The 17,404-nt window shown below is 37.8% G+C and overlaps 1 protein-coding gene across 2 annotated transcripts in view; it reads right to left on the reverse strand.

Annotated features, from left to right (window-relative positions):
* The window catches only part of LOC145254571 (uncharacterized), a 257,538-nt gene that overhangs the window by 189,934 nt on the left and 50,200 nt on the right, over positions 1–17,404 (reverse strand). The window contains exon 1 of one of the 2 annotated variants that reach the window (XM_080113178.1): positions 7,438–7,485. The exons of the other annotated variant lie outside the window; for it this stretch is intronic. Coding sequence (XP_079969304.1) covers positions 7,438–7,470 — 33 coding nt within the window. The 5' untranslated portion in view covers positions 7,471–7,485. Of the gene's footprint in view, positions 1–7,437; positions 7,486–17,404 lie in introns of those variants that run through there. 2 annotated transcript variants of the gene reach the window in all.

Consider the following 17,404-nt stretch of genomic DNA (forward strand, 5'->3'; position numbering starts at 1 on the left):
AAAAAAATAAAAAAAAAAAATAAAGAACTTTCACGAAGTTTTTCCGCATTAGCACTCTTCGGCCAAAATGTAAGTACTTAAAGAGTTCATTTATCTTCAGGTTCACACACATTTATAAAAAAAAAAAAAAAAACCCATATTGTCCACATTTTTTTTTGCTTCACGGCTCTTCCTGATATAATTTTGTTTTAGCTTTATTTCATGGTAATTTTGTTTCTTTCTTCTCCTCCCCCATTAGCCTGTTAAATTTTTTTTTTTTGTATTGTCTCTGTTTAAAGATTTTCTCCATATTTCTCCTTTCTTCTCCACGTGGTCCATATTCGGCGTCCTTTCAGATTTCGGATACATTATATATATATATTTTTTTTAAAATATTTGGTATCTACTTTCGGTAGTGACGATGACAACGTTGCCTGCCTTCGCTGGGGACGTCCGGGTCTGGTTTGCTCAACTCGAGTCTTATTTTGCGGCGAACAACGTGTCAGAGCAAACGAAGCTGCACATTTTATTCAGTGCCTTCCCCGCGTCATTGACTCCTGCGGTCAAGGACTTAATAACGGACACCCCGTTAAACTCCACTTACGATAGCATAAAACGGGAGGTGCTACTACGGACGTCCGTGTCGGCGGAAAAGCGTTTTCAAACGCTGGTCCATGACGAGCACTTAGGTGACCGCAGGCCGACGGAACTACTCCGTAGAATGAGGGAACTGGCAGAGGACGTCCCTCCTGACAGTGCCTTAATTAAGCAGCTCTTTTTCTCAAGGCTGCCGGCGCAGGTAAAGGCCATACTTGCGCCAATGCTTGAAAAACACACCGTCGATGTAGTAGCAGCATCGGCGGACAAGGTCATGGACTTTGTGAGGGGGCCTACCACCGCGGCGATTCCACAACAGCCTGCTGAGGTACCCGCAGGCACCGCAAATGTAAGACAGGATGCTACATCGGTGGCTATACTAACGGCCATCGAACGCCTCACTAGAGAGGTGAGCAAGCTCAATATGGGCAGGTCGCACTCACCCAGACGCCGCTACAAAAGCCGCTCATCTTCCCCGCACCACCGTCGCCGTGCAAACATGCCGGGACTATGTTTTTATCATAGTCGCTATGGCGCTGAAGCACGGAATTGTAAAATGCCCTGCACTTTTAACAACCAGGGAAACTAAATTGTGGAAAGACGAGCACGGCAAACTTTCCACAAAATGCAAATAACCGTGCCTATTTCGTCACTGACGTAAAATCTCAAGCACGTTGCTTGGTAGACACTGGCGCTGTTTGTAGTATATGGCCACTTAGGCTACTTAAAGAAAGGCCACCAGTGTCATTGATAACACTGCAAGCGGTGAACCATTCACCTATCCCCACGTACGGTCAAATTTCACGTTCTCTGGACTTGAATTTACGGAGAGACTTTACGTGGGTTTTCACTGTAGCAGATCTACCGTACCCCATACTAGGCGCGGATTTCTTGCATAATTTTAATTTAATGGTCGACATGCGCAGACGCCGGCTGATAGACGCTAGCACGGAACTTTCCGTCCCTGGCTCGTTATCTAATGCCCCATCTATCAGCCCGGTATTTTTCATTGCCGCTGCAAATGACCCATACCATGAGGTGCTACACTCCTACCCGGAGTTAACCAATTTAAATTTTGTGGTGAGCAAACCCACGCACACCACAAAACATCATATTGAGACCACAGGTGCTCCTGTGTTCTCACGCCCTCGTCGCCTTCCTGTGGATAAACTTAAAGCAGCGAAGGCAGAATTTAATCATATGCTACAGTTGGGAATTATACGCCCCTCGTCCAGTCCTTGGGCTTCCCCTCTGCATATGGTTCCAAAACGAGACGGAGATTGGCGTCCAACTGGGGACTATAGACGACTCAATGCCATGACGGTACCTGATCGTTACCCAATCCCGCATATTCAGGACTTTGCTTCCTCTCTGCATAGCTGTAAGACTTTCTCTAAGCTAGATCTGGTTAAGGCTTACCATCAGATCCCGGTGAATCCGGCCGACATACCCAAGACTGCGGTTACAACCCCATTTGGAGCGTTTGAATTTCTTACTATGCCTTTCGGCCTACGTAACGCTGCCAGTACTTTTCAGCGCTTTATGGATGAAGTAGTGCGTGATTTAGATTTCGTCTATAACTATATAGATGACATTCTCGTGGCTAGTGCCTCACCTGAGGAACACGTCACTCACCTCCGCCTACTTTTTGAACGGTTTCAGCAATACCAAGTGAGGATTAACCCTGGTAAATGTGTTTTCGGTGTTATGTCACTAGTTTTCCTGGGCCACATTATCAGCCCAGACGGTATATCTCCGTTGCCGGAAAAGGTGAAGGCTCTACAAGACCTTCAACCGCCCACTTCACTTCGCCAACTTAGGCACTTCCTTGGTCTGTTGAATTACTACAGACGCTTTATCCCACACTGTGCGGATCTCTTAGCTCCTCTTTCCGACCTGTTACGTAACAGGAAGAAGAAAAACAAGCAGATCTCACTTAATGAGATCCAACTTAAAGCATTTGCGGAAGTGAAAAATAAACTAGCGACGACATCTTTGCTGGCACATCCTGTACCCGATGCCCAGTTTTCACTGGTCGTTGATGCATCGGGCACAGCTGTAGGTGCAGTGCTGCAACAGCAGCACCAACAACAGTTACAACCTCTAGCATACTTTTCGCGACAGCTGAAACCGGCCGAACAACGTTACAGCACGTTTGGCCGCGAACTACTGGCAATGTACCTCGCAGTGAAACACTTCCAACATTCACTCGAGGGCCGACAATTTGTGATCTACACCGATCACCGTCCGCTTACATACGCACTGCGTGCTAAGCCGGACAAATATTCTCCCCGCGAAACACGTCATTTGGACTTTGTTTCGCAGTTTACTAGTGATATCCGACATATCGCGGGTGAGCAGAACGCAGCAGCAGACGCATTGTCTCGCCTGCCCATCAATTCTCTGTCCTCACCATCGGATATCGATTTGCAACAGATGGCCTTGGACCAGCCAAGTCTGGACACGTAGGATCCATCGTCACCTGAATTCGGGACTTGCAAATTCGCATATCTGCCCGTGCCTACTTCTGACACGCAGATCATCTGTGACACCTCAACGGATTCACCTCGACCATTCGTTCCAACGACCCACCGTAGAGTTGTTTTCGACACTCTACACAACCTGGCACACCCCGGACGCAAAGCCACAGTAAAGCTGATTACAGCTAGATTTTTCTGGCCTAACATGAGGCGTGACATCATTGCTTGGTCACGTTCCTGTGTATCCTGCCAAAAATCAAAGGTGCACGAGCATATCCGCGCACCCCTTGGAACATTCAGCACCCCAGACGCTCGGTTTAGCCATGTTCACATTGACTTGGTTGGACCATGGCCGGTCAGTCAGGGATTCACTTATCTCCTGACCTGCATAGACCGTTTCACACGGTGGCCAGAAGCCATCCCACTTAGTGACATTTCGGCTGAATCTGTAGCGCGAGCCCTTATATCAGGCTGGATATCGCGCTACGGAGTTCCCACTACAATCACCACTGATCGTGGTGCACAATTCGAATCCCACCTATTCCGGGAACTGTCCAAGATCCTCGGGATCACTCGCATTCGGACAACAAGCTATCACCCTGCTTCAAATGGGATGATAGAACGCTTCCATCGCCAATTGAAAGCTGCATTACGCGCTTACCCTGATCAACAGCGATGGAGCGAGTACATACCGGTCATCCTTCTTGGCTGTCGGGCATCAATCAAGGAGGACCTGGGATATTCCGCAGCCGAACTGGTCTATGGAGCACCTCTATCGTTGCCAGGTCAGATGCTGACCCCGATAGAGGATATATCAACTGACACAGCTCTATATGTCAACAGACTACGAGCTTATCTCAGTAAGCTACCGCCGATGCACCCTAGGGAACAGACCATTAAATCTTTGGTTCCGAAGGACATAGCGACATGGACTCACGTATTCCTTAGAAAGGACGCAGTAAAAGCCCCCCCTAACTCCACCTTACACTGGCCCTTATCGCGTGCTTTCACGCACTGATAAAACTTTTATCCTAGACATTAGTGGTAAAAAAGAGACAGTATCGGTAGATAGGGTAAAAAGAGCCTTTCTGGACACATTAACACCTGAGCCACACATTCCTCCAACATACACACAGCATAATCATACACCTGAGGTAAATGTTCCACGTGAGAACAATTATGTGACCACTACACGTAGTGGTCGACGGGTACATTGGCCGAAGAGACTTTGCAAAACAGTGTATTTCTGTTGAAAAAGAACATTTTTTCTTCTCTCCTTTTTAGAGCAGAACGTTTTCTGCAAATATTCCAACTTTTCACAGAAAAGTAAGAACATTTTTTTTCTGCAAGAAAATAACCTAAAGAGACGGACATTTCTTATTGTATTTTTCTTTCTGCTATTTGTTATGCTACCTTTCTCTCTGTCGGCTTTCAGCCTAAGCAGGGGGTTATGTAGCAGACACAAATGGACCCCTTTTCTTCTCGCGCATTCGCTTCCTCTGAGTGAGTGATGAGGCGCTAGACTGTCCAATCTGAGGACTTGCGCACGAATACAAATTGACCCCTAGGGACCAGACAGCTTCCGGTCCCAGAAGAAAACTCTCTCTTACGCTACCAGCCTTCGTCGGTGTTAGACGCCTGTTCTCTTCGCTGCTCCTACTAAAGGTATTGACGACAGCCGCGGGTTGTAACTACCTCGTAAGGCAGTGGAGACCCGACTCTACTTTCTTCCTTCAGTACGTTTTGTAAATAAACCTTTCCCTTGTTAAGTTGAAGAAGTTGTTTGTCATTGTTCATAGAATTGTGTTATTTTATTTTATTAGGGAAATTCCCTAAACCTGTTATTAAAAAAATCCATTTAAACTTCATATCACGTAATATTTGAATTTAATATCATTTAAAGCTTTTTAAAAATAATTATTTTTTAGAATTGCTTTTTTTTTTTTTGTAATTCGAATAATTAATTATATTACCGAGAAAAAAATTATCCAGAAAGTGTTTTTTTTTTTTTAAGATAATATTAAATTTATGTCCAATTTTATTTACAACTTTGAGGTAAGTGAAATAAATAACAGGATTATATATATATATATAAATTACTATTTTTTAATTATTTGATCTTTTCAGCTTTAAAAAAAATGTTGAAACTTTTATCAATCCACATTTATTTTGCTTAGTTTTGGGACCATGAAATATGGGGGGGGGGTAGACCGCTTAAAAAAATATATATTTCTGCTAATATATTTAACGAAACCTACTTTTAATATGCAAGTTAATTTAATAATGATTGAATATCGAAAATTTCAGGAAAATATGACTATAATTCGATTTTTACTAGATTTTTAAAACATGGGTGTGTGAACGGCTTAAAAAACGTCACTACATAGGAATGTTGTTTTAAAGTGTCGACAATGTAAACACGATTTTTGTCTCGCATTTTCATTATTTTTGTATGCTGTAAAAAATTTTTTTTAAATATTAGCAGTTTAGTTGAAACTTTTTCTTTTAAATGGTAAAATGTTAGTATGATAATATTAATTTAAATTACAATTACATCGAGTTACATAAAGGGGGGGGTTAAAACTGTGGCACGCGTTGGAGGTACCTAATAAACATATTACATTAAATAAAAACACTAAAAACATACAGTTAGGTAGAAAAGTAACTTCTCTTGCCTTTGATAACATTTATTTGTTATATATTTGTTTTTGACAACTTTTTCGAATCTATGTGTCACAGTAAAAAAAAACTAGTTTATCGACACCTCAGCATTCACCTTTAATTCATCGACTTATGGAAGTTTTCGGGTTTGCTGAGAACGAATATCACATTTATTTTTTGCGTAAACAAGTAATTATCTGTATTTGAAGATATTCAGTATCCAACGTAATCACTATCATTTTTAATGGCGACCATCTTGTTTTCCAATAACAAAAAAAAAAAAAAACGCTCAAAACAGGTTAAATATGCCACATGTAACTGGAATGGTGCCCGGAAAACTCGTCCCGGGAAAACTCGTCTCCGGAAAACTTGACCCCGGAAAACTCGTCCCTTATTGAATAAATATCGATTGAAAACACATTTTATGATCGTTCTTGAAGGAGATATTGTTTTTTAAAATAGACTATAGCCCCCATAATATTTTTTTTAAATATTTTTACTTGTTTAATGTTTTTTTTGTTTGTTTTTTTTAAAATAAAATTGATTTTCTAAGTGTCCGTTTTTTACCTAACTGGCTAAGTTCTTAGTGATTTCACTTATTTTAAAGAGTAATTCTTTTTGCTCAATACAATTAAAAGAAAAGACGTTTGATAATTAAACGGCTCTTGTTACGAGCAACGGCTTTGCGCATATCGTTACATGTTCAAAGGCTACGTCTGACATATTTGTTAGGATGCGCACATATAAAAGAAAATAATGATATTAGTAACAATAATAAACAATAATGATAAAAACAACAATAATAAAAGCACTATATATATATATATATATATAATATAAAGCTGAACGTCTGTGTGTGTGTGTGTGTGTGTGTGTGTGTGTGTGTGTGTGTGTGTGTGTGTGTGTGTGTGTGTGTCTGGTCACGAATAGGCTCCTATATGCTTCACTATTATAGAAAACTGATCAAATATAATGATAGAAGATGTATCGAGACACATGAATGGGTATGTTTGATCTGGCATAATGATGATTCATTAAAATTGTGGGGTCTGCGTAGACGCCTGGTCCACAAAATATGGAAATAAAAAATTTAAAAATTAAAAAAAACGTTTACAAGTATTTTTGATATAGATGTACATAACAATACTTTAATAAGTATGTTTTAACTTTAATAGGGATGGTATAATAAAATTGTGGGGTCTGCGTTCGTGCCTGGCCTCCATAGAATGGAAATAGGCACAAACTTTAATAAAGACTTTTCATATCTATCTGCGTAAGTATACTTTGATAATTATGTTTCAGTTTGAAGAAATATGGTATAATAAAATTATGGTGTGTTCGTTCGCACCTGACCTCCATAGAATGGAAATATGTCACAAAGTTTAACAAGGTTTTTTTAATATAGATAGAATATTGTGATAAGTGTTTCAGTGTGAACAGGTATGGTATAATAAATTATGGGGTTTATCTATTTTATTTTTACTTTCATCATATTTGGCTTTGGTTTTGATACCCCCAAATTCGAAGCTATCTCTTTACAACCCTTCCTTTTCATAACCTATCATACTTTCATAAATCAGAGTCCATTTTCTGTAGGCTGTTTTTGAACCCAGTCAACGACTGGTAGTTTTGCTAGTATATATATATATATATATATATATATATATATATATATATATATACATACATAAAACACATAAAAAAAGATAAATCTACTCACAGTAATAACTACACTGTAGACCCTTGCGAACATATCATGCAGTATTCCTTTTTGCCTAGATTGTAACGTAACCTTCACGGGTCAGCTCTCTCTCTTTATTTTTTTTATTTTATGTTTCTCGTATTAATGTTTTCTACCCGGCTGTTATAAGGTATTGTAAATTCAATCAAGGTGAGTATTTTCCTTGTTACGGCTTTTTCACATTGGCTACATACGTTTATGCGAGGCTTAGATATCTGAATCGCATTTGAGTGAACTGTTCAATGCAGTAAAAATGTTTAATGATTTTGTGTTTCATATAACGAGCAACGACTTTGTGCATGTGACGTTTAAATTTAAAGGCTGCGTCTATCAAGTCTGTTAACTAAAGATGCACTCATATCGAAAAGAATAGAAAAACAGAAAAAAAGGAAAGAAAGAAAATAAAAAAGGAGAAAAGAAAATAAATAAATAACTAAAAATTGTATAAATAATTAAACAAAAGCAAAGAAAATGAAAATCATTAAATAAATGAATAAATCTGCACTGTGGACACATACTACCACTCATGCGGTTTTTCTTTTAACCCAGAGCCAAATGGCACATTGTTTGGTAATTTCTGTTAGACGTTTACTAGCTGCGCTTCTTCTCTGGCCTTTAATTCCAAGCTGTCCTAAAAGTTGATATAAAGAGCCTGAAATGAAACCTCTTGCTCCAATCTACACAGCTTGAAGAATTGTAACGTAACCTTCACGGGTCAACTCTCTTTTTAGGTCTTCATATTTCTCCATCTTGTATTGGTGTTGCTTCTCTACCCAGCTCTCATAAGGTACTGCCAATTCAATCAAGACAAGTTTTTTCCTTGTTATTGACGAGAGAACAATGTCCGGCCATTGACCCTTTCCTTTTATAATTTTTGGATAATTACTTTGCCAGCCAGTGAGATTTGGGGCAACTATCCAATCATCATTAGTTCCAAGAATATTTTGGCTCTGTATTAGCAATGGGTTAGTTATACGTTTTGATCTGATCCATATTTTTCCTCCCTCAAGCAAAAAACTTGTGGCTTATGTTAGCTGCTTCGGGCTTCATATGGTTACTTATTGTTATGGTCAGTTCTTCCAATACCTGTTGTGCCGCCACGTATATCGCCCATTAGCAATGGCCACTCTGCAGGAACTAAGAACATGTTCTATAGTCTGAGGTTTTTCTTTGCATAAAGGACAGGTTGGATCATCCCCCTTCTTCCATTTGGCAAGGTCATTGATGGAAGCATTTCGTAAGTTGAACGTATTATGAAACTCAACTTTAGCAGCGACATTTTCCACGTAATGGATTTTTGCATAGCTTCTTCCCAGTTTGTCCATTGCTCCTGCTGTGACTGTTGAATGGCTTTTACGAGCCTTTTGCTTTCCTCCTTGCTCCTTATTTCCTGAATGACCAGATCTCGGCACTCTGTGGTTGTAGCCGTAGACCATCTTTAATGTCCAGATTTTCCTGTCTGAGTGAACCCAATGACTTCTTTGGAGGCTAGGTTTTCTTTCGCCTTATTTATAGTAGCAATACACATGAAAAAATTTAAATGGCTTAAAATATTTCAATATTGGTATATATATATATATATATATATATATATATATATATAAAGAGCTTGATAAGCTAAGAAAGAATCTTTTTTAATTTTTTAAATCCAATAAAAATCAAGGAAGTTATGACTTTTTATGACCTGCATGTTTGGATATTTTCCCCTCTTTAAGACCATATGCGTTTCGTCACATTTTTTGCACTACTTTTTCAGTAAAAATGCTATATCTTTGTTAAAACACAAGATTAAGCAATGAAATTTGCCATATAAGTGTATTTTTGTGCAAAGAATCTGAATATGCTACTGAAAATCTCCAGAAATTAATGGTTTCCAAATAATCTGCAGTAAATTCACATAAATATGCTGCAATTGCTTAAAAATGCCATGTATTCATTAAAAGAAAAGAAGTTAGAGAACTCAAAGTTTAGTTGTAATGCACTTTATGTGCAAAAACTGAAATCGAAATCTAGGATTGGTTAAAAATGAATATATTGCAATATTTCTTTGGTATTATTGTAGATTAATACCTTCTGTTAACCCTCCCCATCTGACCACCTCTCCAAAATATGTGATTCTACCTTTATAGAAAATTGCATGTGAACAACTTGAAAAACTTTAATAAAAGATAAAAATTATTTTAGAATTTAATGTAAAATGATTTCTCATTTTGAATCATTTGAGCGTTTTAGGGCAGTTACCCCCGCCCTTTTCCTATGATAGATAAATCCTGGGTGTTTTTTTTTTGTTTGTATGTTTTCTAAAAGGTGATTATGCGTGGTTTTAAGAGGGTCTTTGTGCAATTATGAGAAGGTAGGGAGGTTGCCACTCTGACTTTGAGTTAATGATAGGGCTAAGGAAAATTATGTGTGAACATCTTGAAGACTTGATAGAAACAAAACAAAAACAATTTTAGAATTTAGAGTTGGTTAGTTGTTTTTGTTTTACGGCATATCAACCCTTTTCGGGTTATTTAATGCCGAATCCAAAGATTTTGAAGAAAACTTTTTAATAGAATATATTTGTTGTTTTCAAATCAGTTTCTATTTAACCCATAGTTGGGACCCTAACAGGTACTACCACTCCGGGTCAGAGTGGACCTGGGAGCAATGGTAATTAAAGGGTGGCTCCACACTCCCCAAAGCCCGCAAGCTGGATATAGTTTAAGGTCATATCTAGGACCTTTAGAGTGGGAGTTGGTTTCACATAAATGTAAAATAATTCACCATTTCAAGACGATACTAGTGTTTTAAGAAAGTTGACCAATTTATTTGGGGGGGGGGATTAATCATGTGCACTTTTCTTTAAACGTTTTTTATGCTTTTTTTTTTTTTACGTTTATATGAGCTCACAGACGAAGTTTGTTTAGTGGGGAGCTCTGCCACTTGTACTTAACATTATTGTTAAGGCTAAATGTTTTAGGAGGAGGCTTGCCACTCGTACCTAGGATTAGACATAGAATTAAGCTAGTTTTTTTTAAGAGGGTGTTTGATACCCATTGTGAAACTTTACAAGAATTATGACAAACAGACAAAAAGAAAGGTTATTTAAAAAAGTGACGTCCCTCTAATAGAAAACATGATGCTTGGAAAAATATCAAGTATTTAAATTCTATTTAAATATAAAAAAAGAAACAAGTTTTTGCTAAAGCTGACAAATTGTTAAAAATTTTGAATTAATGTTATTTTGATTTTTAATTACATTTCATGTTTTTTCCTACCGTTGTTATTTTTTAACTGAGCACCTCCTAGAAATATTTAAATATTGATTTTTTTTTTATTTGATTTTTTTTTAATAATCGGGTAGATTAGTTTCCATTCGATAATAATTCACTGAAAACATTTTTTAAGGGACGAAAATTAGAAGTGTGTTACCGTTCGTACACGTGAACCAAAGCATCATATTTCACATTTTCGATTGTTAAAATATTTTAAAATTTATTACTACCCAATTTTTTAAAATATTTGTATGGTTGATAAGAAAAAATAGCCCTAACTAAACATGAAAGAAATTTTTTTTATAACCAGATTTTCAATTAAAAAAAAAAATCGATTTGGAATAAAAATAAACAACAAAAACAAATGTCTGTTTACGCCATGTTATCGCTGTTCCTGCTGCTGAGTGCTACTGCTACAATCACTAATACTACAGAAGTTTTGATTCAAATTAATAACGATTTTTTTTGGATATTATGTTTTTAAATTGCTACGTACCACTAGAGAAAACATTGTCCAATCATCTTTTTAACGAATAAACATAGTAAAAAGATTGTTTTATTTAATAGTGAGTGTCCGAAGAAAATATTTTTCAAAACTTTCAATACTCATCAAATGAATTTTGGACACTCGAAATTATAAAAAATGACATCCCTTTTGGCTAATTTCCAAATTTCATTAAAAAATTCTTAACAGAAACACGGTACGAATGTTTAGAAATTCGGGGGAGGGGGGGGTCGTTACAAACTCTTACCGAAAATGCCGTTTTATGATGTTTACATTTTTATCAATTTATTTGCTTAAAACTCTAAAAATATATAATGTATGTTATTATTTACTAATTCATTTGAAAGTATATTCATTTCCGAACAAAACAGTGGTATTTTGAAGACTTAAAGTGCTTTGGTTTTTAAAATATGACTATTTTAGCAGAAACCCCTTGAAATCTTTGATTATTCAAAGCGTTTTAACGGTCATGTGTATTGCTATTTATAGCATCTCAGACTTTCCATTTCCTTTCTGTTTTAAGAGAGGGTTGTACTGCCTTTACAACATCGTCGTTGGAATTGTCTAACATCATCTGGAATCTGACTTTCCCTGCTTTGAACTCCTCTGCAATACACTTGAGCGGTAATTTTAGTTTTGATTGTTTGCTATATACAGCAACATTTGATAATCCTGGAGCCATTTCCTCATATATCTGTTGATTTTTGCTTCAATGTCCTCAACCATGCTCATAGTTACTTTATATACGAGAAGAGGCCATAAAAGACAAGTCAAATGTAGATGGCCAAAGAAATAAGCTAAGTGAAACTAACCAATCCTAATCCTACCAAAATGCCAACTACTTTTTTGTTTTTTTTTACTTTTTTGCCAACTGTTGATTATACTTTCTCTCTTTTAAATTTATTTATTTAATGTATTTTAATTATATGCATATATATTGTCTTTAACTCCTTGCTTCCATGCGAGCCGTTTGTAGTTAGAATTCGACTCAAAAAATGAATAGCTTAGTCAAAAGAATACCTAACAGAAGCGAGGATTTTTTTTTTTTTTCTACTATAGAAGACAGAAGAACTTTATTTAAGTAGTATACTTAATATCTGCAATTACCACACACTTGCTTGTATTAATAAAGTGGCCTCCATGATATCCATACCAAACCACTGAACTTAGCTCATAATTTAACTCTCACTATATTTGTAACTGCAATATACAGTATCTTAGCTGTGATACTATGGCTAATTTTCTGAGTAGATGCAACACTCTGTGCCTGACCTTAATGACTATCTATAAATAATAAATACAGAATATTAATTCCGAATCACAATGCACTAGTTGTTCCTTTTATAACTGGGGGAAAAAAAAAAAAAAAAAAAAAAACCTAACAGCTAGCTACGAAATCTTAATATACATTTTACCTCCAAAATGACTGCGTTTGTCTTGTTACATGATAAGGGCTGTCCCCTTTTCATGTAAGTATAAAAAAAGAGAGATTTAGTTATGAAAATGAAATAGAATAGACGAAATTCGAACCTCGTAATTTAGGTTTAGAAATAGATTACGAGAGAGAATTAGCAATGGAATGTGAAAATAAACCATTGTTTAGCTTAGAGATAAAATAGTTTCAAGAAAAGAATGTGCGTTGTCAATTCTGTTATGGAAATTCAATTGAAAGAATGCAACTACAAGATAATTTAATAAACATGTTTTTAACATAATGGAAATATAGGTTACTGGGAATATAGGTTAAAATTCCTTTTGTAAACAAAGGAAAAAGTTTTGGACACCCATGTCCAGAACACGTGAAAGAAGACACATGTTTTAACATGTGTATGACGTCATGGAAAATGGGAAGTTCTAGATATAGTTAGAAACTTGAGAGAAACTGGAGGAGAAACTGGGAGAGAGACGGAGAGAGAGTTTGAGAATGACAGACGATAGTCTGCAGTTGGGATTCGAACGTCTAGAAGCAAGACGGTCACTTTTGAAAGTTAGAATGTGAAGCTTTGAATTCTTGACTTAGAAAACCACGTTTTTATAAACGTCGTCTTTGTGTTGTAATTCTACCAAAAGGTAAAGTGAAAATTGTTATATATGTCTTATATATATCATGTGTTTTAAAAGGTCTTTACATACACATCTTACATACACAATATGAACACTAAGACTGTCTCCTCATTCTATTACACCTCTAAGTATAAACATTTAATATAAATATGAATCTCATCATAACACGAACAATCTCTTAACAACATCTCTCTAAGACACAACAACAGAACTCTTACTAAGACTCTCTAAGTCTCTCAACATTACAACATCTCTCTCAACAACATCTCTCTCTCTTTCAAAGACTCACTTAATAAGACTCCTAAATACAACAGTCTAACCATGCCAAAAAAAAAATAAAAATTTTTTTTTCCTTTCTTCAAACTAAACCTTACCTGTAACTCAAAATCCTAATAGAGATCTACTGTTTGTAAATAAATAACCCCTTTTCTCTTGAACGCTAACAATCTGCTCCTTCCCACCAAGCCGCCACTAAACTCCCACATTGCACCGCATTTGTAGTGGAATCACTAACTTCCAGCCCCTAACCATCACATGCAAACTGTTTAATAGCCACCACTAAACATCTATACATTTCTACCTCTAAGGCATGCATTAGAGCTCATTCCTATCCACTAAGGTATTTAACAGCCAAAGTACGTACTCAGAAGCAAAGCGATCTGCATTACATAACTGTCTCCTCGAGAGTTTTGCAATGATTAATACGAAACTGAACCGACACTTCTTGTTATGCAAAATGTCCCATGACTCTTACTTGAAAACTGAAATTATCTTCTCTTGATAATAGAAACACACTTTATACCTACAACTTCAACTCTATTCGCATCTACTGAAAACCTGCCCATATATCTATTCACCTAATTACACATGACTCAAAACTTGCTGTTTTATCCATACTATATTGCACTTATATCTTAACCCTCCTATCATCTAAAATAGTTTGGGCACAACTCGTAGTTCAATTCTTAATACCTACTGTAACATTATCCTAGACCTAAGCTAACATAAATAAAATAAATAAAAAGGGTAAGACTCAAAACACATTATCTCCTCTCTAACAAGCCTTCTTACAATCATAGATGCTTACACTGCATGAGCTCCACTCACCCCCTTATCCATTAACAATTAAATAGCAATGTTCCTAAATCACTTTGAGGAGTGTAACTAATCAGCAGAGATATAACCTCTACAAACTAACCCAGTAACACTAACTAACCACGCGGGGTCGCAGAAATACCTGGATTAGAACCTAGGCGCGGAGAAAACCCTCTCAGTGCTGACGGACCCAGTAGATTTTCGTAGATCATCCGTCTAGGAGAAGGAAAACTCTGAAACTAAACCAAAGGGGAGGGAGGCCTCTTCAGTCTTGGATGACAACCTTCCTAGAGCTGGTGACTCAAACAAATTACCGGTTTGCAAACCTAAACTGCTTAAAGAGTAGATAGGCTCTGTCTATCGCCCGGCTTCCATACTCCTTCTTTGCCTATTAGTCAGGTGCAGAGATATTATCACAGTGATTCGACAGAAACACCCAGCGGTAGATCTTGTTTCTTGGCTAGCGCAACAAATGCCGTTCTCCCCATTCCAGGCACACCCGACCCCTAAAACTGAACATTTGGGAGTCCTTGAGTACAATATATGCCTCAGCAATTAGATTGGGTTGACCTTCTAATGGGTTGAGGGTACCGGATTGACAGTTCCTGGCTTCTGTTCCCGACTGGTAGTACAGGTGCCCTAACTCTTTGGTAGCGCTTAGAGCGGTTGTTCCATCAACAGCTGAATAATATCGGGTTGTTTGTAGTGCCATGTCGCGCATGGAAAGGGACTCTGCACTCATCCCCAGTGGCTTTTCCTGAGGCCACAATTCTAATTGGAGAAAGATCAGCTGATGGTCTACTTGTGATGCATGTCTGATGCTCTGCATAACATCTTGTTTAGCTCCCCCTTACCTAAACTGAAACTCTTTAAAAAATATGATGACAGTACAATCTAAAAATAAGCTTAAACCAGGCTTAGGGACAAACAAATCCAACTTGCCTCCTCCCTTGAGGCTTACATTCACAAATATCCGTGAGCTTAGAACTAATTTAGCTGATGTTGAAGCATTTCTCTTAACAAATACTCCGGATATCTTAGCACTAAGTGAGACTAACCTACACTCCTCCATCCGCTCTAACTACTTTAACATGCCTGGATATCTCCCACTCTGCCATAAGGACTGACAGACACATACACGGACTTGGAGTTTACATTCGTAATACCCTTCCCCTGACTAGAGAAACAAACCTAGAATCGGATGATCAAGCCTTTATGCGCTTTAGACTAAACATGCAACACAACATTAGCTACTTTTATTTTCTCTACCGCTCTCCCTCAACCTAGGACTGCACCATAATAAACAAAATCTCTGACAGCATAGACACGGCATTCTCCCTCAACACTAGCACACAAGTACATGTATTTGGTGACTTTAATATTCACCACAAAAACTGGCTTGGATTCTCTACTTACACAGATGCAGCGGGCAGCACAACTCATAGCTTCACTATATCTCACTCCCTATCACAAATTGTTACATTTCCAACCCGTTTCCCTAACCAGGAAGAACAACACGCATCACTTCTAGATCTGTTTTTGACCACATTTCCCGATAACTGCATAACGAAGGCCAGCAGCCTACTCGGGAACGCTGATCATGCAGTGATAATGGTTGAAATCGCCCTAAACTCTAGAGCCAAAACTGAAGAGCCAGTGCTCAAAACAACGAGATATTATAAAAAGGCTGACTGGGAAGCTATCAGGGAACTAATCAGAGATGTCCCATGGGGAAATATTTTTTCTCTCCCTGCTGAACAGTGTGCAAATGAGACCACTGTCTGGTTCAAAACTGCAATCGAAGCGCATGTTCCCATGCGGAAATTTTATAGTAAGCCCCACTCTCCCCAATGGTTTACTTCGACTTGCGCAACTGCCATTGCTCAAAAGCAGCATGCATACTGCAGATTTAACCGACATAAGTCCAGTTCAAACAGACTGAAGCATATAGAAGCTAGAAATAACATTAAGAAAGAAATAGCGACAGCTAAGAGAGAATTTACGGAAACCACTAAAAAACGCATCGAAGCACAAAAACTAGGAACTCGAGACTTCTGGAAAATCTACAACAGTGTAGTAAATAATGGGCAATCAACAATTCCCCCACTAACCAACAATCACGAGGTTGTCTCCTCAGCAACAGAGAAGGCTAACATGCTTGCCAGTCGGTTTGCCTCAAACTCCACACTGGACCCTTCCAACCACCCCCTACCTGACTTTCCTATGTGGACAGACACCACGCTAGACGATCTGAAAATCACCGCTGCTCAGGTGCATGCTATCATAAAAAAACTTGACACTTCAAAAGCATGTGGACCCAATCTCATCCCAGCTGTGCTTTTAAAAAAATGCTCAGCCGAAGTAGCTCCAGTTCTCTCCAAACTCTACAACAAATGCCTTAATGAATCTTTTTTATATATATATGTATTTATATGCATATATATATATGTATATTCAAGAATTCTGGCGAAAGGACTGACCCAGTAAATTATCGCCTCATTTGCCTCCTCCCACTTTTTGCCAAAATAGTTGAGACCTTAATTAACCATGCTTTAGTCCATCACCTTACAGATGCTAAACTTCTGACTAACCAACAATATGGATTTAGACAAGCCCGTTCCACAGCAAACATCCTAACTGTAATCTCTGAACGTATATACCAGTCACCGGACAAAGTGGAGGAGGGTAGAGCGGTAGCTCTAGATACATCTAAGGCTTTTGACAGGGTATGGCATGAAGGTCTCCTCAGGAAAATTAGATCATACTGGTATCACTGGTAGAATACTTAACATAATTAAATCCTTCTTAGATAAGAGAAAAATTCAGGTTGTCCTCGACGGTCGTACATCTAAACAATATGATATAAATGCGGGAGTGCCCCAGGGGTCTATCCTTGGACCTCTATTGTTCCTGATATTCATAAATGACCTCCCCGACAAAATTGCCTCTGAGATGGGTATATATGCTGATGACACTACACTCTATAACAGGCACGACAGGAAGACGAATGAACAAATTTCTAAAG

The sequence above is a fragment of the Euprymna scolopes genome, chromosome 30 (assembly GCF_053919585.1).
Source record: "Euprymna scolopes isolate OS-2025 chromosome 30, ASM5391958v1, whole genome shotgun sequence".
Classification (NCBI taxonomy): domain Eukaryota; kingdom Metazoa; phylum Mollusca; class Cephalopoda; order Sepiida; family Sepiolidae; genus Euprymna; species Euprymna scolopes.